Raw genomic sequence first — 25,508 nt, forward strand, 5'->3', positions numbered from 1 at the left:
AATGGTATTGGGGGTTATGATTTATTTTAATTGGGGGCTTTAATTTGTCTTGTGTTACCCACCACAAGTCTTCAGAGAGTGGCATAATAAAAATCTAGATAATAAATAAATAAAATAGTCCATGTATACAAATCTTCTGACTCTTATATGCCTCAAGAATGCCAGGTGCCAGAATTACCAAACCTCTTCTCCAAATATCTAGTCCTCCATATCCAAATTATCTCTACAAATGTCAAAGCGAGGTGAAGTTATTTTTAGCGAAGAAATTAATAACCATCTTACTGAGTAGTTAAGGACAGAGGTATGCTGATTATGTGGGCAGTTGACACTGGGGCAAAGCAGATGTATTGAAGCAGTGGAAATAAGACATGACAGCAGTCACTTTGAGCAGTGTGTCCCTGGTATCCCATCCCATTTCTGCTACTGAAGAAATCCACTTATAACCTTTATCTGCCAAAGCTTCTAAAGAGCCAAGTCAGAATACATGGAAAGGATTATATGCTGTTTTCAAAGGATAGCAAGTGCTTATCTTATCTCAAAGATTTATCTAGTGAACAGTCAATAGAAAAGTGAATTGAATGCCACTTTATTCTAATGCTGTTATTGTCCCTGTTGTCCAATCCTCCCCCACTCAAAAAATATATTTTCGCTTCAGTTCCATAAACTTACCCCTAAAAAGAAGCGGGGAACAATTTATACAATTATCCTACTATCAAAACACAGAAAATAGCAATCAGATATCTTAATGTCTTATAAAGCATCTCTAGTCACTAAGAAACCAGCACTATATTATTTAAAACATATTAAAAGTACATCTTTTCTTGGCAACAGTATGTCATGATCTGCTAAGTTAGACTTCAGAGCAGATATTGTTAGAGATAAAGTTCTGCTTTTAAGACAAACATCAAGCAAGGTTACCTATTTGAGCTGCTCCTTTTCTTCTCTGCTTGTTCAAACACACAGTCCTGATACATTTGACCGGCTTATTTTCATCCACCTAAGGTAGATTCAATGAGGAAGTGGTGGGAATAAGTGGCAGCTTTTCTGGCCTATGAAAATGCTAGTTCCCAGTGTGACCAGCCAATCCATGTAATAGGTTGGGTTATGCAGCTTGCAGCCACCAGGTTTTCAGGCTCAACTGTATGACCGTCCCAGGTGAAGAAGTTTACAGAGCAAAATGGAGACAGGTAAGGGGGCACAGGAGGGAGGCTAACTGATCAGAGATTATTTACATCTCTCTGAAGGCTACTTGTCTCTTAATTGTCTGTGGATCCTTTTGTGCCAGGTCAGGAGAGAAACTTCCTGCATAAACAAGGACATAAAGCAAGAGAAGTTTCACCTGCAGATAGAAGACTGCAATTGAATGCAGGTATTTCCAGCTAGACCTGTCCAAGGTGCTGAAAGTACCTGCTCCACTGGCAAAAGGGGCAAAAGAGGGCAATTAGTTTGTAGAGGAATGTTGCCTACAAATGGCCTGGTGTCAGAGTGGGGCATAGTCCATATCTGTCCCACAAGTGTTTGTAAGTTCCCCGCCCCCGTGCTGTGTCTCTAATGGAAGGGATGACATCACTTATTTATTAAGGTCAGGTCACTCAGCAAGCAGGCTGCACTCCAACTAATGTGCAAGCAAGACAGCAGTCTTTGAGAGCAGAGCAGGAGTGGGGAGAGAGCAGAGAATGGGGCTTGCAACTCACTGGTGCTGAATTGGCTGGAAAATCCCCCCTCCCCTCCCCTCTCTCCGGGTGATTGTGTGGCAGAAAGGAAGAGTTCTCCAGGGCTTTCCAGAGCTCTTCAGCTTCTCAGATAGAATGACCCTGTCAGCTCTGCCATATCGAAGCCCTTGTTTGGGGCACAGGAGCTCCTGCAGATTGTTATTCAGGAGGATACAGTGGATACACTCAGAGAGAAAGCTTTAGATATTTAGGCTGGCTGAAATTGCTGATAATGTAGCATATGGACTGAGAGATTACAGACTAGTGCTTATAGCATGCAGAGTTGATTACAAGCAGGAATACAGAATGCATTCTAGATTTAAATTGGGGGTGGTTTGTAACTAAAGAAAATAACTTTCAGTAGCATCAAAGGAAAGGGTCTGATTCTCTTCTTAGCATTTCCCTTTTTAAAGGTGAATAACTCTGTTGAATGCAGCAAATTTAAGGAGAGATTCTAAAATTCAGCAGGTGCAATGTGGAACCAGAAGTCCTGCTGTCAATTTGATGTCATAATTACACTTTCTGCAGTTTGGCTTTTCTTGTTTAATAACCGTTTGCCGCGGTCTCTCTCACAGTTGTGATGTGGCAACTGGACTGTCCCTGTGAGCTTTATTAGGGTGGTTTGCCAGTCATATGCATAGATTATCCTATTTGAAATACGTTCATGAAAGGAAGGTATAATGATGCATGTTCATAGTAATAACACATGTTCACAATGGAATAGATTTGCACAAACAAAACAAAAAATTGTACCAGCATCTTGAAAATTGTGGTTTATCTAGGTATTATTCCGACACTGATACTTCTCTACATCGTTTATTTTACCCCATTAACAGTTCAATTGCTTCAAAATATACTGATTGTAGTGGGCTCAGAATTATTCCATTGCATTTGGAACATGGAATGGCCAAAATAATGACTTTTGACTGCCACTCTTTATTTTTTTTTTAGTTGAAGTATTAAAATACTTTATTTTGAATCAATTATATGTTGTTTTTCACTGTTCAGTAAAACTTGTTAAAATACAATACTGAAGTACTGGGTACCATATCTGTCCATTGCTTTGAATTGTATTTTTAAAGTAAAACAAACGAAATTATCCCTGCTCAAAGTACCTAATACAACGACATGAAACAACTTCAACTTGGCATTGACCCATAATAAACTCATGTCGATATGGCTCTCAGTCATTCTGCTGCATTCTTGAGAAGTATATTAGGCAAATACTCAATTCTGGTTTCAGTTGAACAAATGTACAACCAGTCATCCTCAAGAAGTTGATGGAAATTACTATGAAAATTACTATGCATCACTGAGGTCAAGAGAAGTGGTCAAGATACGTTCCAGACAATAACCTTCAGGCTGAGACGCCAAAAAAAAAACATTGGATGTGATCCATTTTCTCTTCTACATAAACTGTCTCAATTTTGCTGAGCTAATTTCATTCACTGGTGTGGGTGGAAAGTGGCATCAAGTCACAGTCAATGTATGGCAAACCCAGAAGGTTTTCAAGGCTAGAGACGTTCAGAGGTGCCCCACATTGTGCCTCTGCTTAATGTCTGGGATCTGACAAGATCAGGCTCCCTTAGGCCATCCAGGTCAGGGCAGGTCCATACATTCACTGATAATATTCCATTATTTTATCTTAAGCCCCATGGCAAATAATGTCCTGCCACTTTCAAAATGCTATTATTTTAATTATTGCTGATACATTCACTGTTATCAATGTCTGCATCCATCCACCATATCATATAGGACTGCAAATGTGAAGCTTCTTAAAGTTAAGATGAATGAGCAGTAGAGTATTAACCTGAAAGAGAAGTCTCAATGAGAGCTATATGGCAAGAGTAACAGTGGTGGAAACTGGCAACTTGTGGTAATCCCATACGGTTTTCAAAGCAAGAGATGAACTTGGTGGTCTTCCTTGGTGGTTTCCTATCTGAATGCTAACTAGGACAGACCCTGCTCATCTTCCAAGATCTGATTAGATGGAGCTAACAATGGCCATCCATGTCAGAACATGTGGAACATACGAAAATTCTTACGGTCACAGTTTGTATTTGTTAAGTTGAAATTTCTCAGACTTGTGAATGGTAAAATAGGTTTTAAAACACAAAGATTGTCTAGAACTTGTGAGAGGACTGAAGATTGGTTTCCTTCAATAGGATGCATCCCAAAAGAAGTTTAATGAGAGTATAGAATTTGACTTGATCTTTGCTATTATCATTCATACAGCCAGTCTGTGTGGAGGGAGCCTGGATGTGGACCCATGAAAAGTGAAATGTTCTCACTGGAGCCTGCATTTTAAGAACAGAAACATTTTGCAAGGACGGACCTCAGTGGTAATGAGGTCACGTGAGATAATACTTTGATTCGTGACAATATGTCCAACATCTGTTTCCACTGGTGGGAAGCAACGTAGGGGCCAAAATGTAACAAAACAGCCCAGCTCGGCTGAAGAAGTCAAGTTTCTCCATTGCCTAGAATTCAGTGTTTATCCAAATCATCCACAGAGCTTGTCCAAGAGTGAGGCTCTCTCCATGAACAGCCTGCATCCAATGCAGCTATGGCACACGCTCTTGATGCTTTCCAGGGAGAAATTATTTACCCCACTCACTCACGGGGCTCCAGTAGTGATATCAGCACTGCTCACCGTCTCCTACTGAGCAAGCAGAACCGGATGGTCAATGGGAACCACCGAGGCATCCGTACTTCATCCCCCATGGGAAGAGTCATCCTCATCAACTCACCCATTGAAGGTATTATTGAGGCAAAGGGGGGGGGAGGGATAGGAGTACATTCCTGACATCTTTCTTAGCCATGTTTCAAGTTAGAATTCTGATGTGGTTTGAGATCAATCCGGGGGTGGGGCAGGGGAGAGAATCTATTAGTTCACCATCTTAGAGGTTCATCTTCCAAGTGTATGCTGGAGAATACAAACATATCTGTCTTTCATCTTAATGCACCACAGAGGGAGGCCCAGCCAATGAAATGTTTTCACAAAAAGCCTCCCTTACAAAGGTTTTAGTCATGAGGTGGGAGAGCATGAGAAAAAAAGCACCCCTTTCAAGCTGAGGGTGAGAATCAGTAAGTGCATGAAGCACTCGGAGGCTTCTTCTCTTCCCCCATGTACTCACTGAAGGGTAATTTGAAATGCTTCATGCATGATTATTACCAAAAGGGGCCACTGTGGGGATTTTTACTTGGGAGTTTCTCGTTTTCCATAATGCCTCCCAAAAATGCTTCACTGGAAGAGCTTGGCAAAACTACCTTATATTTGGCTGAGAGAGGCAGATGACACCTGTTTCATCACTTAGTACCTCTTAATTTCTAAAGTCCTTTCTTCAACTGTAGGTGTCCAAAGATAGTTCTGGATTGGGGGCTGCCTCTCCTGCTCATGCCACTGAAGCCTTACCCGGGTGCATCCCTCATGGTGCCCCTAGTGGGACAGAGGCCAAAGCAGTGGAGAGCAACCTCCTCCAACAAGGTCAGCAGCAAGACTGAGGCAGGCAGGGCAGATCTGGGTTTGGCAGCCACAAGGATGACATCCCATGGCCAGGCTCCAGCAGAGGACGGTCAAGCCACAAGGCCAAACTTACTAGAGGCACTGGGAGGGTGGACTTGCTGCAAAGCAGAAAGGGCCCAGAGAGCCAGTATTTCTCCCTGCTGATGACCCTGCCTGGTTTAAAGGAGGAAGAGAAGGGCAAAGCAACGGCCAAGGGGAAGAGGTAGTGAGGATCAATGGCCTCTTAGGCCAGTGATTGGCCAAGGCACCAGCTGGTGTGTAGGTATGAGATTAGTATGAGATTAGTATGAGACTAATTAAAGACCTTGCCTTTCACATATTGATGAATGGAAAGGGATCCAAGCTAGCCATTGGAGGAATGGGTGAGGTAGGTGGCACCGTTCTGCAAAAGCTCGAAACAGTACTGTCAGTTGTGCTCCAGTCACAGACAGTTCAGAGAACACAAAAGATAGTGCTGTCCTTGCCATGATATTCCCCACAGCCCTACGGTTGTTTGGTTGGTTTTGTTTTGTTTTGTTTTGTTACCTTCCAGTGTTGTACCAATAAAGCATAAATACATGAGCAGGTAATCCACTTCTGTGACTGTTATGCATTACGCCCCATTGCCAAAGGCTGGAGTTCATGTGAACATTGCAAAGGTCACATGATGAGGTGCCCAAGACAGAGGAGAAAGCAAAGTAATTCAAACTGCTTCCATTTCAGCCAGGTCTCACCCACAGAATTTGGCTGGCAGCTGCCGCTACAACCCAGCCCTTGACATCCTGGAGGGTGCAGGCTTTCTGGAGAATTGGTACCTACTGTCAAGTAGTCTATCAGAAATTTGAGTGGAAAGCTTGTAGTCTCTAAGCTTCCATCATGCCTGGGCTGGAAGCTCCATGGGAAAGAGACCCTGATCTTGCAGTTGAGTGCAGTTAAAAAGCTGCATATTTTTTAAGAGGTTCCGTCTGTTACTTTCACAGGTGGGCAAGTTTGTGTTTTGAGGTGAAGGAGGGCAGGGAGGGGCAGCAGTGCCACTCATAGTTACATGAGGCTGTTATCTCCACCACAGCTAACAGCGACGAGAGTGATGCCATCATTACCATCACGGTAGAAAAGAGTGCAGGTGGGAAGCTGGGCTTTAGTGTGCGTGGCGGTTCTGAGCATGGCCTGGGGATCTTCGTCAGCAAGGTGGAGGAAGGCAGCAGTGCAGGTAAGCCAAAGCCTCTTCTATGTGACCACACAGGACTTAAGTATTAGCCAATCAGATGATTGTCTAGGGACACTACCCCTCCCCAACACATTCAAGTGCCAGGCTTTTCATCCTTGTAGAACCAAGTGTGGCTATATCACAACAATCGAAGTAATCGGGGTCCATTGAAAACTCACTCACCAAACAGTTTTTTAAAAATGTTCAGTAACTGAGAGAAAACATCAGTGAAGACTTCTATGATGTCACAAAATTTCAGATTTTTTCCTGTGTTTACTTTATGCTCCAGTAAGGAATTAGTGTTTTTAAGTAGCACAAACATGAATTTTTGTCCTGCTACTCAACAGCGAGACTAATCTGGAAAACAGGCAAAAGAACATATAATCCTACCCGGGGTTGGTTCCAAATGTTGAGGCAAGATGTCCTCTAAGCTACACACACACACAACCCACACACAATCCTCCTGCAAGAGACAACTGACTATAACATTGTCACATTCCTTTCTGTTACCGCCAATAAGACTAAAAGTGGTGTCCATGCCCCATTCTTTCCAAGTGTCTCTTCCAAACCTACAATGAGACAAAACTGCTTGAAGGCCCATGTGACATCACAGGGCTCTTGGGGAATATGTAAGTTTGGAATAAAAGGACCACATTTGGGTGGTGGGCCCTTTGATACATCATTGGCGCGGCTTGGGAAATGCTTGTCCATGCCAATTTTGATGCTAGTCTTCATTTCACTGTATGTGTATATGTGAAAAGCAGCCCAAGAGAACACTTATCTTGAGATGTGGTTCCTCTGTGTGTAGCCAGTTAATAAACCAGACTTATCCTTTTGATACAGTCCAAAATACAAATCCCTGAAAATTATGAGCTCCTCTTTAAAGCACTATGAAGCATCTTCTCTCTCACTCTAACATTTGTGCTGTACTTTGCAGTTCATTTTGCTGTTGCAACATTAGTTGCCTTAATAGGCAAACCATTGGGGAGGGTGAGAAAACTCATGGGTCCCTGAGCTGCATTGAGCTGTCTGTATTTAATGCCCGCAGAACTGGCTGGGCTGTGTGTTGGAGATAAAATCACAGAGGTGAACAGTGTGAGCTTGGAGAACATTACAATGGGGAGTGCAGTGAAAGTCCTGACCGGGAACAACCGGCTGCGGATGGTTGTGAGACGCATGGGCAAGGTGCCAGGGATAAAGTTCTCCAAAGAAAAGACCACATGGTAAGTGAGAGTGCCTACTTCTGGGAGCACCCTGTTGTCAGCAGGCCTTAGGTAACCAAAAATCACAATGTGTTGTTTGTCTGGGCCGAGGCAAGTGTGCCGGGCTCAGCAGAGCAGAGAAGGAGAGATCAGGTTTCTTGAGACAGAAGGAGATATTATCAGAGTGAACTCTGACCGAGGGATGGGAGATGGAGAGGTCAAGGTGGCCTGGGGTTACTAGGCTAAATTTGCTCCTCTGACATAAATCGCGAGGGGACCACGGTGTGTGTGTGTGTGTGTGGGGGGGGGGGGGCTGCTTCGGCATTTGGACCAAGATTCTATCAATGAGGTTGTGTGTGGAGGGAGGATCCCAGCAGTGACTGAAAAGATGCGAAGGGTGCTTGAAAGGAGTCTAGTACAGTGGTGTGCAGGCCTGATCTATTGTGCACGGAGAGTTAAATTGCGACAAGTCCTGAACTACACCAAATGCCTTGGCAATGTCTCACATGTGGAATAAATTTGCTTCCCAAAGCTTTCCTTTGCAAAGGTTGATGTTGTATAATTCCTTGATGTTGGCTCACATTTGACAGATAATTTTATTTTAATAATAATATTTTATTTGTAACCTGCTCTTCCTCGGAGGCTCGGGGTGGGTAACAGCTTATATAATAACAATAAATGATACAATAATCATTACAACCATAACATTAAAGTGCCCTTTAAAATCAGCTCGTTTCAAAGCCGTCCTCTCATTTATCCTCTGGTGGGAGGGAAAGTGTAGGCATAGGTTTACGCTATGCATTAGCTTGCAGTAATTTGGCTGATATTTTGAGCAGGGAGGCCAGAATTTTGATAGTGTTCCTGGCTTCAACTGTAAGCCTGGCAGAACAACTCTGTTTTGCAGGCCCTGCAGAATTGTCCTAAATCCCGCAGGGCCCTGATTTCCACCAGACCAGGCCCAGGCCCAGGCCCGAAAAGGCCCTGGCTGCGGCCAGTTTAATGTCTTAGGGGCTGGGGATCTTATGCAAATTCTGCTCACTAGATCTTAATGATCCATTAATGATATTTATGCAAACATAGTAATCCTTACAGGAGCCCTATAACATAGGCCAGTGATATTACACATGGAAGACTGAAGCCAAGAGAGAAAACCTTACTCAAAGTGAGTTTGTGGTGGTGGTGAGGTTTGAACTGGTGACATCCATTTTAAGCTCCCATTCTCCTGAGACAGAAGTGAGACAAAAATCTTTGGAATCTGCAATTTTTTATGCTTGCCACAGGGTTGATGTGATCAACAGACGCTTGGTTGTGGAGAAGGGGGGCTCAACCCCATCAGACACCAGCTCTGAGATTGGCAGGCGGCGGATTGTCCACCTTTACACCACGTCTGATGACTACTGCTTGGGCTTCAACATCCGTGGAGGAAAGGAATATGGCCTTGGCATCTATGTCTCCAAGTAAGTGTTGCTCCTCTAAGGCTTAGCCTGGAACCTTCATTGGCTGATGGCTTCAAACTACCTAGGTCAGCTTACTACACCTTCTTGGTTCTTTCAGACTGTTTGGATTCCAGGAGTTTGGCCATGATAAGTAGGAAACAGCATTGGCAGAGTTTGTTCTTTACTTTCCACACCTGTACAAATCTTACTGTTTCAAAAGTGTGGGGGGGGGGTGTGGGGGGGGGAGGGTTTGCTGGCTACAAAAAACAGCAAGTGGTATGCTTTTGAAAACAGCCCAAAGAATGGTAATATGAAACTGGCTTGTGCCCTCAGATAAGGGGTCCATTGAGCCCAGACTGGCTGCTCTGCCTGCTTAGCCAGCCAGGGACGGATGCAGGATGGATTTGGGGATGGGGAAATCAGGGAAAGAATTGAGGGAGGGAATGGAAAGCTGCAGACCACCTGTAAGTCAGAGTGTAAAGAAGGACAGAATTCAGCTAACAACAAAACCTAAGAATAGGGACTGTGCTTGATTTTTTAAAAAATCAGAAATCTTGCGCTCTTTGGCTGGGAGAGGAGGATGGGGTAGTCTCTCGTTCTCTCTCTCTCTCTCTCCTACTTTCTTTTCCTTTCTGTTTAAGGAGGCAGTTCCAGCAGAAGGGACGGGGAGAATGAGAACAGTTCACTGGGTCAGGTCACTGGTTCATTACCCTTTGTCCAGATCTGTAGAAGACCTACCTCCAGGTTGCACAGAAAAAAGAATACAACCCTTTTGCCCCATCTGGAAAACCTTGGCATCCCAAATCCTTACAAAGCCATACAGAAAATTGTCCTAGCAGGTCTTGTCTAGTCTTCTCTAAACTGCATCTGGATGAAGAACTAGGGCTGACTTATAAGCCTTGTGACAGCATGGAGTCCCCCGTTCTTTAGATCAGGGGTAGTCAAACTGTGGTCCTCAGAAGTTCATGGACTACAATTCCCATGAGCCCATGACAGCATCCATTAACATCTGGAGGACCACAGTTTGACTGCCCCTGCTTTAGATGCCACCTCCCTCCTCTCCCTGAGCCCCTCACTCCTCCTGGAGAGCCAGGGCTGTCTGCTTAGGCTGACTGTGCTCTCAGGGGGGTAACTCCCAGGTCATGTCTTTCCCAGAGTGGATCCCGGTGGGCTGGCTGAGCAAAATGGGATCCAGGTCGGCGACCAAGTCCTTGCAGCCAACGGAGTCAAGTTTAATGACATCAGCCATAGCAAGGCGGTGGAAGTGCTCAAGGGGCAGACCCACATCATGCTGACCATCAAGGTGAGGTCTGGGCTTTGCCCTGCATGGGGCAGAGAGAGGGGTCCAATGAGCAATGGGAGAACACAAAATTCCAACAAGGCAGGAGGCTTGTGTGTGGCCCTAAGAGGCACCCCAGTGCTGGTTTCAGACTCCTGAGAGGGGGCATCCAGGTTCAGCTCAAGCCACTCCCCCAGCCAGCCTCCCATGGGAACCATCTTTATTTGGGCCCTGGCATGAATGGATACTCAGTTGCTGTACCTGTCACATAGGTAGACTGCCAGAGGTGGAAGAGGGACTTCAGCTCTGCTTCAGTGCGGAGTAACTCCTGCTCCCCCACAAAGCTGAACTTGGATTACTCTGCTTGCTGGAGCAGCAGCTTTCTTGCCCTCTCATGGATGCCCAGCAATTCCTCCCCAAGATGCTGCAGGACCCAAACTCTTGAGACTTAGCAGATCCAGTTTCAGCTGGGAAGGGACCCGGCAGTGGAGGATGCATTATTTATCAAGGTGTCTCTCCATCTGGGATCGGGTTAGTCTCCGAAGACACACCGTGCGCTGCTGGGCAGTCAGCAAATGATCTTGAGACATGTCTCTTCTGTTCCCTCCCTCTAGGAGACAGGGAGGTTCCCGGCATATAAGGAAATGGTGGCCGAATACTGCTGGCTCAACAGATGTAAGACCCAAATCCCAAATGCCTGTCTATGCTGGAACACAATGTTGCTTTGCTGAGAGCCAGTAAGGAATGTGAGAGCATCCTGCCAGCCAGCTGCTTTCCCTCCTTGCATTTCAGATGACAAAGCTGCTGCTGCCTCTTCCACCCAGGCCTTGGAGCAGGGGGGGGGGCATCATACACACACAGGCACCCAAATCAGTAGCCTTGGAGGCATCCTACAGTACACAGATACAGATGAAGCTCAAGGGGTGCTTTCACTTTAGGATTGGGAAATTCCTCAAGATTGGGAGTACAGCCAGGGTATGGCAGGGTTTGGGAAGGGGGAGGTGCCACAGTGGGATATAACACCAAAGCAGCCACTTGCTCCAGAGGAATGGATCCCTTGAAGATCAAGAGAGATCTGTAGTCTGAAGATCAGTTGTAACTCTAGTGTAATCTCCAGGCCCTGTCTGGAGGTTGGCAATCCTATTTAGAGCCAGCCTGGTGTAGTGGTTAAGAGTAGCAGCCTCTAATGTGGAGAACTGGGTTTTATTCCCCTCTCCTCCTCCACACGCAGCCAGCTGGGTGACCTTGGTTCAGTCACAGTCCGGTCAGAACTCTTTCAGCCCACCAACCCCACAGGGTGTCTGTTATGGGGAGAGGAAGGGTGAGCTACTTTGATACTCCTTTGGGTGCAAAAAACCATCTTCTATTTCATCCTAAGGCCATGCAGAGGGCTGTGCAGCTATACAAGCCTGCTGCCCCTCACAATAACTCAAGAGCGGTGGTCATTGTTATTGTCGGATATGGATCAGCTAATTGGTGTCTGTTGTTCTTTAGAAGCCAGATAAACAACTCCGTAACTCAATTTTTCAGCCTCAACGAAACTGTTGAAATGTTACAAAACATCATGTGCATGGGGAAAGCACGGCACTGCTCATCAGCACTGAGAGTCCAGGTGATACAAATGAGAACCCAGCAAGGAGCTTTCCCTCAAACAATGCAGAACAAAGTAGTTGCAAAGAAGGCATTCCTTCTTCTAGCACAGGGGAGCCCATCCCGTGTGCCAATGGCCATAGCAATGATTTGTGCCACCTCTGGATAGAACTACTTTTTCTTAGGGGGACAAATGCAGAACACATAACACATGGGTCACTCCTGTGCATTAACTGTATTAAAACTGATTGTCTGGATGGGGAAACCCCCAACATTTGTCTTTCTCCTTCTCCACGCAGTAGCCAATGGCCAGTTGCAGCAGCTGTCACAGACCTCTGAATCCAGCTCGTCGGTCTCATCCTACTCCTCAGGGACTCCCTTCAGCTCCATGAATGGGCTACAGATGGCCCCTGCCCCGGTCTCCAGTTCAGCTCCAAGCTGCATGGTGGACATTGGCATCTCCACCGAGGACCCGCCAATCTGGAGCCGAGGTCTAGAGAGGGCAGAGGCAGCCATGCAGACTGACCCGCCAGCTGACGGGGCCTCCTTGTCAGGAAGCCTGATCACAGAGACTCGCCGGATCGTGCGGCCCATGGAGATCCTCAAGGACACCGCGATCCGCTCGGACAGTCTCCGAGATACCTTCCACCTGAAGAAGCACCGGCCCTTCAGCAGCAAGGAAACAACGGACCCTTCCCCCAAAACAGCGCTCCTCCTGGCCCTCAGCCGTCCCCGGCAGCCCATCAAGAGATCCCAGAGCTACCTGACCATCTGTGGTAGGTGCCCAGCTCTTTCATTATTGTTGTTCCTTGAGTTTAAAAGGTTTACATTCTCTGTCATTCCTTTTAGCATTATTATTATTATTATTATTATTATTATTATTATTATTATTATTATTATTATTATTATTATTATTATTATTAGATTTATAGCCCGCCACTCCCTTGCGGTTCGTGGCGGGTAACAATATCGCAATTCCCCATTAAAACCCCATAAAACAATAATAACATTGCCAATATTGCCGGCATGGCAAGAATGGCAGCTCAACTCCCCCCCCTCCCTCCCACTACTAGCGGGTGGAGAGGAGGTCCTGATGATGTTTTGCTTCGGGTCCAGAACCCGAGTCCCCGGGGGAGGCATAGATCTATTATCAGCCCCGGCCTCAACCATAAACCTGGCGGAAGAGCTCCGTCTTGCAGGCCCTGCGGAATGTTGAAAGATCCCGCAGGGCCCGCAGCTCTCCCGGGAGCTCATTCCACCAGGTCGAGGCCAGGCGTGCTTCCCTAGGGCCGGGAACGACCAACAGGTTTTCACCCGCAGAGCGCAAGGCCCTGCGAGGGGCATAGGGCGATAGGCGGTCCCTCAGGTATGTGGGTCCCAACTCGCGTAAAGCCTTGAAGGTTAGAACCAGAACCTTGAACCGGATCCGGGCAGCAATTGGCAACCAGTGCAGCTGCCTCAGCACTGGCTGGATGTGGGCCCTCCAAGATGTGCCAGTAAGGACCCTAGCAGCTGCGTTTTGCACTAGCTGAAGTTTCTGGATCAAGGACAGGGGAAGGCCCGCGTAGAGCGAGTTACAGAAATCTATTCTGGAGGTGACCGTTGCATGGATCACTGTGGCTAAGTGTTCGGGGGACAGATAGGGTGCTAATAGTTGGGCCTGGCGAAGGTGGAAAAACGCCTGGCCCGCTACTTTTTTGACCTGCGCCTCCAAAGTCAGGGAGGCATCAATGGCCACACCCAAGTTCCTGGCCTGGGACGTGATGGGGAGTTGCGTCCCTGCCAGGGTGGGTAAGCGCGCTTCCTGGTCCTGCCCCCTACGTCCCAGCCACAGGACCTCCGTCTTGGAGGGGTTGAGTTTCAGGCGACTCTGCTCGAACCATTCTGTTACTGCTTCCAAACATCTGGCGAATGGTTCCGGGGGGGAGTCCGGGCGGCCGTCCATGAGGAGATAGAGCTGGGTGTCATCAGCGTACTGGTGGCAACCCAGTCCAAAACTCCGTACCAGCTGGGCCAGAGGGCGCATAAAGATGTTGAATAATGTGGGGGAGAGGACCGCACCCTGAGGGACCCCACAAGGGAGTCTATAGGAACGCGAGAACTCATCTCCCACTGCAACCCTCTGGGTCCGGTCCTGGAGAAAGGAGCGTATCCAGCGTAACGCTGTGCCCCGTATCCCCGTGCCGGCAAGGCGGTGGACCAACAGCTCGTGGTCCACGATGTCAAAAGCGGCCGACAGGTCCAGAAGAACCAGCACTGCCGACCCGCCCTTATCCAGCTGGCGACGGAGGTCATCCAACAGGGCGACCAGCACCGTCTCCACCCCGTGGCCAGGTCGAAAGCCAGACTGATATGGATCGAATGCCGAAGTTTCTTCCAAGAATGCCAGGAGCTGGTCTGCCGCGGCCCTTTCAACCATCTTGCCCAGGAACGCCAAGTGCGACACTGGGCGATAGCTAGCAGGGTCCCGCGGATCCAGCGTAGATTTCTTCAGGAGAGGGTGAACCACTGCCCCCTTCAGCTGCTCAGGGAACTCCCCGGACTCCAGGGAGAGGTTGATAATGTCCCTGAGCTGGCCTCCTATCTTCTGGCCGCCTCCTTTGAGGAGCCATGATGGACAGGGGTCAAGGGGGCAAGTGGTCGCCCTAACTGAGCCTAGCAACTTGTCCACTTCGGATAAAGAGAGCCGTCTGAAGCCATCAAACGTCACCTCCAAAGGCGGCCAACAGGCCTCCAGTTCATTTACTGTATTAACTGTGGCGGGAAGATTGTGGCGGAGAGATGAGATTTTGTCCGCAAAATAGCTCGCAAATGCCTCACGGCCGAGTTCCAATTTGCTATTATTTTGGCGCCCCTCAAGGGCGGTAAGGGATCTAACTACCCTAAATAATTGGGCCGGGCGAGAGCTTGCGGACGCGATTTCCGTGGCAAAAAATTCACATTTTGCCACTTTCACCACCATCTCATACGCCCTCATAAGCGTGCGATAAGATGTTCTCGTAGCTTCGTCGCGAGTCTTCTGCCACACTCGCTCCAGTCGTCTCACTTCCCTTTTCTTCTCCCGTAGCTCCCCGGTGTACCAGGGAGCCCGTTTGAGTCGAGGGCAGAGAGGACGTTTAGGGGCGATCTCATCTATAGCAGCTGTCAGGCGGGACTGCCAGTCCGCCACCAAAGCCGCTAGTGAGTCGCCAGGAGGCATCGGGTCCCGCAGAGCATTCCGGAATCCAGTTGGATCCATAAGTCTCCGCGGGCGGGCTAGAATGCGCCCGCCGCCCAACTGGGGGGGGGTGGTATCCTGAGCCAGGCCCGCAGGGCATAGTGGTCTGACCACGGCACAGCTAAAGCTGTATCCAGATCCACCTCTATCCCAGTGCCGAAAATCAAGTCGAGTGTGTGGCCGGCGTGATGGGTGGGCCCGGTAACAAATTGCGAAATCCCTAGTGTCGCCATGGATGACACCAGGTCTCCACCATGGACTGAAGGGGGCGCGTCCGCATGGACGTTGAAGTCGCCCAGGATCAGCATCATGCCAGACCCACATTTCCCAGGTGTGTGCATTTTGCCCCTCCTTCTCTTGTTCATCTATCTTTTTACCCTCCCCCATTTATGTAAAATATTGAATGTGGACCTGTGAAATAATTTTGAGGTGGAAGATGGAAAGTGGAACATAGAAAGAATGCTTTTTCCTTCCTCTCTGTGCACCCAAACCCATGCTTCCTCAGCCTGATCCAACTAAGAAAATATGTGTGCAAAGGCAGCATTCTGACCACTTGCTATGTGCAGGATCAGGATCTGCATGCGAATATTGGTTGTGCACCCAAATCTATACCCCAGTGTTGATTAAGTGAACCCGCTCTACCTGCCTTTCCGGGGTTGAGCATGCAGAAAGTGCACATTGCCTGCACAACTAATGGGAAACAATGCAGCCACCCATGGATCTCTTTCGATGGGTCTGGGCAATGAAGCACTGACAGAAGCTGTAGGCATGGCGCCTCTTTCTTGTATCAGGACACCTAACTTCAAAGAGTGTGTATCAGAGTCCACTAGGACTTCTCCTCCCTAGCCATGTAGAAGGGGAGCTGGTAAAGGGGCATTCTAGCCCCTCATCATGGCTTTGTCAGTGGAAGAATGTGTGCATACGGGAGTGCTATCCTTCCTACCCATCCTTCCAACCCACAGCCATCATTTCCCCAACTTCATCTTCTGATCCACATTCAAGCTCCCAGAAGATCCCTGCAGTTGAACCCCATTCAAAGCCCTTGAAACACCTCCTGAAAATGCTGAGAAAACACCGTCCCTCCCCTCCTCAGGCAGCCTGTTCCACAGAGTGTGAGCTGCAATGGAGAAGGCGCAGGGCCTAGTTCGTGCCCAGGGGCCTCCCTTAAGAGAGCCACCAGCCAGTAGGCGGCAGCCTGAAGAACGGGATGGCCAAGCTTCCCCTGGAACTCCAGGCAGGTTGGAGAGCCAGTGCGGTGTGTGTAGCAGGCAAAGTGTCTGATTAGGATCTGGGAGACCGAGGTTTGAATCCTGACTCTGCCATGAAGCATGCTGGATGACCTTGGGCCAGTCATGGATTCTCAATCCAACCTACCTAGTAGGGCTGTTGCGAGGATAAAGCAGAAGAGAAAAGAATGATGTAAGGTGCTCTGGGTCCCCACTCAGGAGAAAGGTGGAATATAAAGTAAGTAAATAAATACTAGATCCTGTGTGCAGATACCAAGAAATGAGGAAGACAGGGGTGCAGTCAGCGGGAGACTTTTTCCTTTCCATAGAGGTCATAAAGTATACCCTTTTTCAAACTAAACATGTCCCCTCTCCCTGGCACAAAAGCCAAGCATTACCTATTACATGTTGCTTCATTTTATAGAAGCCGTGAGGTCATCCATTCTCTCCAACAGGGAGTTTGTCTAACAGGCCCAACAATGCCCCAGGTCTCGTTCAGGTCCAGAAGATGCACAAGAGAAAGGTTGAAACTCCTCTCCTTAAGTCCTGTAGTCCTGATCCAAATCAGGCACTGCGTGCTCAGGAAATGAGGAAAACGTGCAACTCTCTCTGGATTATTACACAATAGACTGTACTCTGTAATGTGTGAATCAGCTAAGGAGCCCTGGGTGTTTGGGCAGCCTTTTAAATGCAGGGTCTGAGAAGTTTAGCCAGGCCCATCTACACTTTCTTGTTCTCCACCTGTAAACAGTCTCCATAACAGGGTGCAAAAGTGCTGGGGCTGTTATGAGTTGGGTTCAGGTTGGGATGGAGGGCATCACATTGACTGCTACCCCTTTGGGTGTGACTTTCTGAACTCCTGTCCCAGAGGAGAAACGGCAGAGGAAAAAGGAGAAACCGGCCTCTTCAGAGAAGAAAGTCGCCCTCCAGCGCTCCAAAACCCTCATGAACTTGTTCTTCAAGGGCACTCGTTCAGGAAAGCCAAGCTCAGCAGCCGAGTCTCCAGAAGCACCCAGGCAGGCCAAGTCCCCAGCACGCTCTGAGGGGGAGAAAGGTAGGCAAAAGTGTGTGTGTCGTGCCATGGTTCTAGCTCACGCCAGCCCAGTTCTTGAAACTGCTCAACAGCAGTCCTGTATCATTGTCATCTTCCCTGAGATAACAAGGTGCTCCGTGATTTGATTTAGGGAGATGATCTTCAGGAACTGGACGTTTCCCCTTGTTGGGCTGTAATACAGAAGGGGCAAAAGCAGACTGTGAGTGGTCAGCCAGAGGGGGGGGGGTTGCTTCTCCTGCTCTTGCCGGCCAAACTGTTTGTCCTGCTCTTGCCAGCCAAACTGGAGTATTGCCCTACAAGGCCACAAGGAATGGGGCAGGTACCTGGACTCCCTGAGACCAATTTGCCAAGTGGACCTGAGCACTGTTGCCTTGAATAACTCCAGGGTGGAGTGGCTACAGCCAAGGAGCATCTTTCTTTTCTGGGCTGCAGGAATCCCCCTCCCCCTCCTCTTCCACATCCTGTGAGCTCTTTTTGCGGTGGGAAGCAGGAGAGGAGGGTAGGGGGACCCGAGTGCTGTAGCACGAGGGCAGGAGACACAGTTGGTGGAGTTCGTAAAGCCAGAGTCCTGGTCTTGGGGCCAGGGGTCTAGATGCAGACAGAGGAAGGGTCTGGAGGTCCACTCTGTGTGAGCGCTAGTCAGTGCATCAGCATTTTGATCCTGGAAAAGCACGGGAGAATCCTATACTGGCCAGGCTCTTTATTAACCACACACTGCATTGCCCACTAGCTTTGCCACCTGACTCTTATCAGGAGGACTGGTTTCTTATTCATAGGATTGGATACTTTTTGCTGATGGGATACTTTTTGCTGATGGAAGGGATTTCTGTCAACAGACCTGGGTTTTCTCACCTCCCCCGTTCTGCCTCATTCTGAAATGCACGAAGGAACAGCATGAGGGCAAAATCAGAAACCTGTAGTGAAACAGGAGATTTAGGGGGAAATGTCCCCCTTCCTCTAGCAGAAATCTACTGCTGGATCCCACCCATGTAAAAGAAGAAGCTGCCTGCTAATAATCGCCATCATTTCAGGAGGTTTAAGCTTGCCAGACTTCTGACACATGTAGCAGGTCATTTGCTTCTGGTCTCCAGAGGTATTTCTTGTTTAGAAACCTCTTCAGGTGGCACCCCTGCTGGCATTGCAATGCAGATAGGGCACTAATACCCGTGGAACATGGATGCTTTCATGCTTATTGGGGTCAGATGCTTGAGAGGCTTGTGCCAAATCCCGTGGTGCTGATACAGCCTTTCCATTTCCTCTTTTTGTGTCAAGCACAACACAGCCCAGTCCCACATGGCTGCCCCTTTCTTCACACATTCCGCAGATTAATGACTTCATCTCTGTTCTCTTCCCCTACCCCTTCCCTTGCCTACAGTCAGTGGCGTACAGAAGTTTGTCATCCGGAGCCTGAAACGGGGTAACTAAGCAGGAGTGCAGCTTGGGCCTTTTCCAGCAGCATGTGGCCGTGTGCATGTGAACCAATACATATCTCTTGCATTGCTGCTGTCATTCTGGGCACTGCAGAGCATTAGGGACCCACAACATATCACAGCCCATCATCACAGAATGGCGTTTTAGCCTGACTAGAGCCATAAGTGATAGAGGGATTGATTCAGGGTTTCATGGACAGAATAGGGACCCTCTCATGGGCTGCCCACATCAAAATCCAGCACTCTGAGCGCACTTATGAGAGTAGTGCCTACAGAAAGCTAAGCATGGCCCAGACAGTCACAGCAGCTGCACTCAATGGCATATGCATGCACGGGGGATTTTGGCGGATGGTGATCTTGCGGTGCTTTGTTTTTCACTCTTGTTTATGTCCTGATGCTGACCCTCCACAGATAAAGGTCGTGCTTTAATCTCCCTGGGCCTGAGGGATTCATCGTTGTCGTCCCCTCAGCCCAATGGCTGTGAGCGCAGCGCAGGGCCTGAGAGCCACCTGATGCTCATTGAAGACATGGCCCAGAAGCTGCTGATGGAGGACGAGGTGGCGGCTGTGTTGAGGCACTGCACCCGGGTAAGGGGCACACACAGGTGGGAGGGTCTCAAAGGACCAGTCTCCTTTTAATTTAAAAGCCAGTCCGCTGCTTGGGCCGTGTAGTTGTCGAATGTCTCATCCTGTCCTCAGTTGCAGGAGTAGTCAACCTGTGGTCCTCCAGATGTTCATGAACTACAATTCCCATGAGCCCCTGCTAGCGTTTGCTGGCAGGGGCTCACGGGAATTGTAGTTCATGAACATCTGGAGGACCACAGGTTGACCCTGCTCAGTTGCACTGGCACTAGACAGAGCAAAGGCACAGAGTAAAGGCAGAGGTTTAAGCCTCTTCATCTCCTCCCCCAGTCACTTCCTCATGGGCACTGGCCAAGGTGAGACTCTACCCTAGATCTGTACCTTCTCCCTATGGCAAGCTGTTCCCTTGCTTCTCTTTATTGCCCTGTGCCAATGCTTGGGCTGGATTTATGGTAAGGCAGATCATAGTCACCACAGGTCAGTTTTGATTGGCACGCATGTCAGTCCGACAATTCATAGAGTCTGGATGAATTCCCCCACAGTTTCAACAATGGGTATCTCCCATTGCACACTATTCATGCCAACCTTGTGTTCAGCAACCACTAGAGGGAGCTCTAAATCAATAGGATTTACTGCTTTCTACCAAGAATGCTTTTGATTTGGGGAGTGGGGGGGGGGCATCTTCAGAGAGGATCTGGCACCCCGAATCAGCAAGTCATCTGGGGTTTCTTTTTAAAATGGATAGATATATATGTTTGCTGATTGAGGCAGGATTAAAACTTCCATACTCACAATAGTGAACAGCAGCCATCAAGGGAACTAATAAATCCCATAATCCAGGCTCTAAAAGTGTGTGTTTTGCTACATCTGTGACCATTCAAATTGAAGTTTGCAGCCTTTGGGGGTGGCCACATTATTTGCATCCTGTCTGAGGCGTCATGACTGGTAAAGGTAAAGGTATCACCTGTGCAAGCACTGGGTCATGTCTGCCCCTTGGGGTGACGCCCTCTAGCGTTTTCTTGGCAGACTCAATACGGGGTGGTTTGCCAGTGCCTTCCCCAGTCATTACCGTTTTACCCCCCAGCAAGTTGGGTACTCATTTTACCGACCTCGGAAGGATGGAAGGCTGAGTCAACCTTGAGCCGGTGCCGGGATTGAACTCCCAGCCTCATGGGCAGACAGCTTCAGACTGCAGGTCTGCTGCCTTACCACTCTGCGCCACAAGAGGCCTAATTTGATGAGCTTGTAGGTGACCCTCTCTGAGGGAGCCAGTCTACAGAGTAGGAACTGCTGTGAGGTGAACACTTGGCTCCAGGTATGTTGCCCCAAACTGAATGGAACAGCTCTTTGGTCTCCACTGATGGTTCCTTTCCACCCACAGTACATCCACGAAGGGGGGGTCGAAGATCTGGTGAGGCCACTGCTGGCAATTCTTGACCGGCCTGAGAAATTGCTGCTTGTCCGAGATATTCGGTGAGAACAGAAGGGAGCGGGCAGGGAAGTGTCCTTGTGACTGCCTCAGACGCATCATCCAAAGAGGGGGCTGGACAAACCTGGGAGCAATCACCAACAGTCTCTCCCATGTCACGTCAGCGTGCCGGTGGGCGCACACATGGAGGCGCGGAGTTGATGCCCGTGCCCCCCCCTCCCTTCCTCTCTCCCTCCCTCCCTCCCTCCCCGTGGAGCGTCGCTAGCCGTGCCGGGAGAGACCGGCCGCTTCAGGCACCAAAGTGACCAACCCTAGGAAGCTCTGGGCTGGGTCTCTTGGACAATCTAAAGGAGGCTGCAGCTCACATTCAGGGATTGTCCATCCTTGGGGGAAGGGGGTGTCACACTGGCAGGGCCCCCCACGCCTGCAGCTACCCCCTCCACCTGCATCATAGCTCAAACCTTTGTCCTGCTGCTCCAGTGGGACTTTGCTTCTGGAAGGTGTTGCTCCCTCTTCCCCCTGCTATGTGAGGCAGCCAATGATTTGACGAGTTCTAAGGACTCCTTTTCACATTTTCACAGGAGCGTGATCTCCCCGGCGGACCTGGGCCGTTTCGACAGCATGGTGATCCCCATGGAGCTGGAAGCCTATGACACACTGAAGAGCAGAACAGGTCAGGAAGACTCCCTGGCAGAAAGTAGTCATTTGGAGCTTTGATATTGGGGGGGGGGGGGGGGCAAGGCCTTTTCTTTTCAGGCTGTAGAATAGCATGGGTGGAAAGTGTTCCAACCTAGGTTTGCCAGCAGGAAAAGCACATCTTAAACCAGGGCTTCTTGATGGCTCTGGAAGGGTTTCCTGAATGGATGGGAATTAATTAATTTAAATATATGTTTTAGATCTGGTAAACATTTATCAGGTGATGAGACCATATATGGACAAATATTTTTGGCCTGGCCAGTGAACCTTGCTGAATGGCTTTGGTAATGGTGCTGCCTTGGACCAAAAGGGGCATACGTGCCACTCTCACCTTGCAAGGCCTCCATCCCATGTACAGACCCCTACTCTTGGTTTCTGTGATGATTTAGCCCCTTCCTCAGACAGTCAAAGGGAAGCTTTGGCAAGCAATTGAAAGACTAGCAAGGTATCATCTCAGCCCTTCAGCCAGGGTCAGCTGTGTAACTTTGGGAGCTTTTGTAGCACCGTGGCAAATGAGGATTCTTCCTTGCTTCATCGGAACTTCCTGGGACAGTGACACTGCTGATGCAGGAGCCCTGGCAAATGTCCAGCCTTACTCACCTCTAGGGCCAGTCTGGCCATTAAGGTTTCTTTGTGGGCCACTGTCCTGAAGGGCCAGGGCAAACAGAGCCAAGCCCCACTGACTCCCTTGCTGGTGGTAATGCCCCTCCATAAATCTATGGCAGGTTTCCTTTATTGTAATGCCCCTCTATAAATCTATGGTGGGGCTTCATTTGGAATATTGTGTTCTGGTCACCGAAGTTCATAAAAGAGGATATTATAGTACTGGGAAAAGGTTCAGAAAAGGGGGCTGGAACACCTTCCCTATGACGAAAGGTAAAAGAGATGAGGGCTCTTTAGTCTGGCAATATGACAACTGAGGAGTGACATGATAGAGATTTACAAAATTATTCATGGCATAGAGAAGGTAAAGAAAGAAGTACTTTGTTTCCTTTCTCACAAGGTAAGAATTTATGGGCACTGAACGACATTAATGAGCAGTAGATTAACGAACTCTAAAAGGCAGCACTTCTTCACCCAAAGCATAATTAACATGCAGAATTCACTGATGCAGGAAGAAGAGGTGGCTGCAAGCACAGACAGCGTCAAGAGGGGATGCTTGGGGGCAACGGAGGGAAGTCTTCTGGAGTTCTAACTTTCTGATGGTACCTGGGTTTTGACCACTGAGTGAAACAGAGTGTTGGTCTGATTCAACATGGCTTCTCTTATGTTCTTAGGAGGCAGTGAGCCAATACCCCCTTTTGGTACTACTGGCCACACCTGAATTGTGTAGCCCCTAAGTGCTGACTTGTAGCCATTGCAGGTGCTATTCAGCTTGGCTTGCCTCTGGGCACTTTTAACTTCCCTGACTACCCCTGCCTGATTTGAACCTATTGAGCTACTACTAGAATCTGAGCCAAGAATTAAGCAAGCACATGGGGATTCCGGGCATGCACAAAGTACATTTTTCTGAGTATACTTTGCCCCTGTGTATGTGGTGTTAGCAGATTGGACTTCTAGAGAAGAGTAACACATTTTCCATACCTCCTTAAGCTATAGGGAAAACTAGCTACTGAAAGAAAATCACCAGGGAACAGGGCCAACATATGCAAAAGAAAACAGGAACGATCACTTCCTGTGATCGTTCTAATTGTCTTTGTTGCTTTTGTTTTTTGTTTACAGCAAGGTCACCTGCTCTCCGCCCAGCACAACATGAAACAACTCCCAAGAGACATCTTATCACTCCAGTGCCTGGTGAGTCCTCTACCTTTATCCTTGGGATCCCTGCTCCTGCTCATTTTATGAAGAGAAGAATTTGGAATATATTCTAATAGTAAAGTTGACCAAACTGAGGATACTTAAAACCAGTGACTGGAATTGTGAATACACAAGACAGATCTTTCTGCAGGCTTAAACAATCCAGCTTTCCAGCAAAATCTGAAATCTAAAAAAACCCCCACATGATAAAAGGAGTCCTTGTAGCTTTAACAGATTGATTCCTTCAGTAGCCATTGCTAGGCAACCACAGCATTCCAATTCTTAGGGCCATTCCTCACCCAATAAATATAGCGAAATACTCACCTTACGTAGATGCCATATTTTTGACATTTTGCACGACGTTGCCAACATCCAGCGTCCAAGCAGCAAACCAGTAGCTACCTCCTCCATTTTAAAGTGCTAGCTGGGGAATTGCATAAATTGGATTCCCCCAACTAAAAAGCGCAAGCTAGAGGAGAGCAACCAGCAGGCCACCCGGCCAAGGAAATGTGTGGAGCCAAAGACGCGCTATCTCCACCTCTAATTCCCATCCTTGCACCTGCCTCCCTCTCCCTTCTCCCGGAGACGTTTTTGTTTTAAGCAAACTACCTGGAGCAACAAATAGGTGTTAAATCATGCAGGCAAAACAAAAAAAAATGTTTTCCCCAATTAAAACACAAAGTGTGCTTCTCTAAAGTCCCCCCCCCCAAAAAAAACCAAATCGGGAACAAGATTTATTTTTAAAAGATTCAAGGCTTGTGATTCCATAAGGCTGACTGGGGATTCCATAGGGACTGAAAGATCCTGGTTTGAATTCCCATCTTGCTGTGGAAACTCATTGGGTGATTTGGGGCCAGTTACATGCTTTTAGCCTAACCTACCTCACAATGTTGTTGTGAGTAAAAAAGAGGACAGAAGAATAATGTAAGCTGCTTTGGTCCCCACTGGGGAGATAAAAGGTAGGTTGGTGGATGGCTGAGAAAGTGAGAATGTGCAGGGAAAGGGGAGAAGATATGGGCAATGACAGGAGGAGGAACAGAGGAAACAGTGTGTGGAGAGGTATACAGGGGAAAGTGAGGTACCCTCACCAAAGGATCTTGATGGTTCCTTGACATGTAGGTGAGCCTGGCCCAGTGGACAGTACCACAAAACTTGGCCATAGTTTTGCTTGGTAGAGGCTGCTGTGGGGGAGAGGGAAACCTGAAGAGAAATGAACAGATAGATTTAGGTTGGCTTTTGGGTGGGAAAGTTTACAAAATAGACTTGTCTCCTAAATTTTGAATGGAATTAGGAGACTTCTAGGAGGAATAACAAGCAAGATTTTCATCTACACATACCAGGGTGTTCCTGCCAGAAAAACTCATAGCCGTATTTGAAACATTGTAAAAACTTCTTTATTGAAAATTAAATGTAAAGCCCTAACACATATGCACATAATTTAAACTAGCACAAACACACAAGAGGTAAGTAAAGAGTTGAGATGGTGCAATAGGAGATATAACATCTGGATGAGAGAAAGATGAATAGCTACCTTCAGTGACATGAAGAAGTATAGAAAGAGAAGACATTCTGTGTGTGTGGTTTGGCTCCAAGAATGACACACACTCAGCTATGGCCAAGTGTTTCCATTTAAATAACCAATTTGATGACTCGAGGCTATGGCCATGCTACTAGGAGTTAATGTGTTTGCTGGGGTGAGGCAAAGAAAAGGAGACCAGGTAATGGCTCCGTTGCTGTTGAGGAAGAAATCCTTGACTGAGTTACCGATTGCTCCAGGCCAGGGAGGAGATCAATAACTGCTTCAAGATGGACCCTAGTGCATTTTCTAAGTGAAGACTAAAGTGGGACTACTAAGGATGTCTGGTGTTTGACTCTCTTATTAAGAAAGGGAAATGGCCAAGATGGGAATGAATTAATTAAGAGAAAGAATGACCTCAAGTGTGAGGAAAAAAAGCCACCTTGATATAGTGGTTAAGAGCAGTGGCTTCTAATCTGGTGAACTGGGTTTGATTCTGCACTCCCCCACATGCAGCCAGCTGCCTGACCTTGGGCTCATCACAGCACTGATAAAGCTGTTCTGACTGAGCAGTAATATCAGAACTCTCTCAGCCTCACCTACCTCAGAGGGTGTCTGTTGTGGGAGAGGG

The 25,508-nt window shown here is 48.0% G+C and overlaps 1 protein-coding gene across 1 annotated transcript in view; it reads left to right on the forward strand.

Moving 5' to 3' along the window:
• Positions 1–834: 834 nt before the first annotated feature.
• PDZD7 (PDZ domain containing 7) overlaps positions 835–25,508 on the forward strand; it is a 34,042-nt gene continuing 9,368 nt past the window's right edge. The window contains exons 1-14 of the mRNA XM_077349531.1: positions 835–1,187; positions 1,286–1,369; positions 3,948–4,471; positions 6,287–6,427; positions 7,473–7,647; positions 8,907–9,083; positions 10,218–10,365; positions 10,956–11,016; positions 12,231–12,707; positions 17,243–17,428; positions 19,270–19,445; positions 20,821–20,912; positions 21,450–21,541; positions 23,287–23,358. Coding sequence (XP_077205646.1) covers positions 4,279–4,471; positions 6,287–6,427; positions 7,473–7,647; positions 8,907–9,083; positions 10,218–10,365; positions 10,956–11,016; positions 12,231–12,707; positions 17,243–17,428; positions 19,270–19,445; positions 20,821–20,912; positions 21,450–21,541; positions 23,287–23,358 — 1,990 coding nt within the window. The 5' untranslated portion in view covers positions 835–1,187; positions 1,286–1,369; positions 3,948–4,278. The remainder of the gene's footprint in view (positions 1,188–1,285; positions 1,370–3,947; positions 4,472–6,286; positions 6,428–7,472; positions 7,648–8,906; positions 9,084–10,217; positions 10,366–10,955; positions 11,017–12,230; positions 12,708–17,242; positions 17,429–19,269; positions 19,446–20,820; positions 20,913–21,449; positions 21,542–23,286; positions 23,359–25,508) is intronic.

This window comes from Paroedura picta, chromosome 8, assembly GCF_049243985.1.
Source record: "Paroedura picta isolate Pp20150507F chromosome 8, Ppicta_v3.0, whole genome shotgun sequence".
Classification (NCBI taxonomy): Eukaryota; Metazoa; Chordata; class Lepidosauria; order Squamata; family Gekkonidae; genus Paroedura; species Paroedura picta.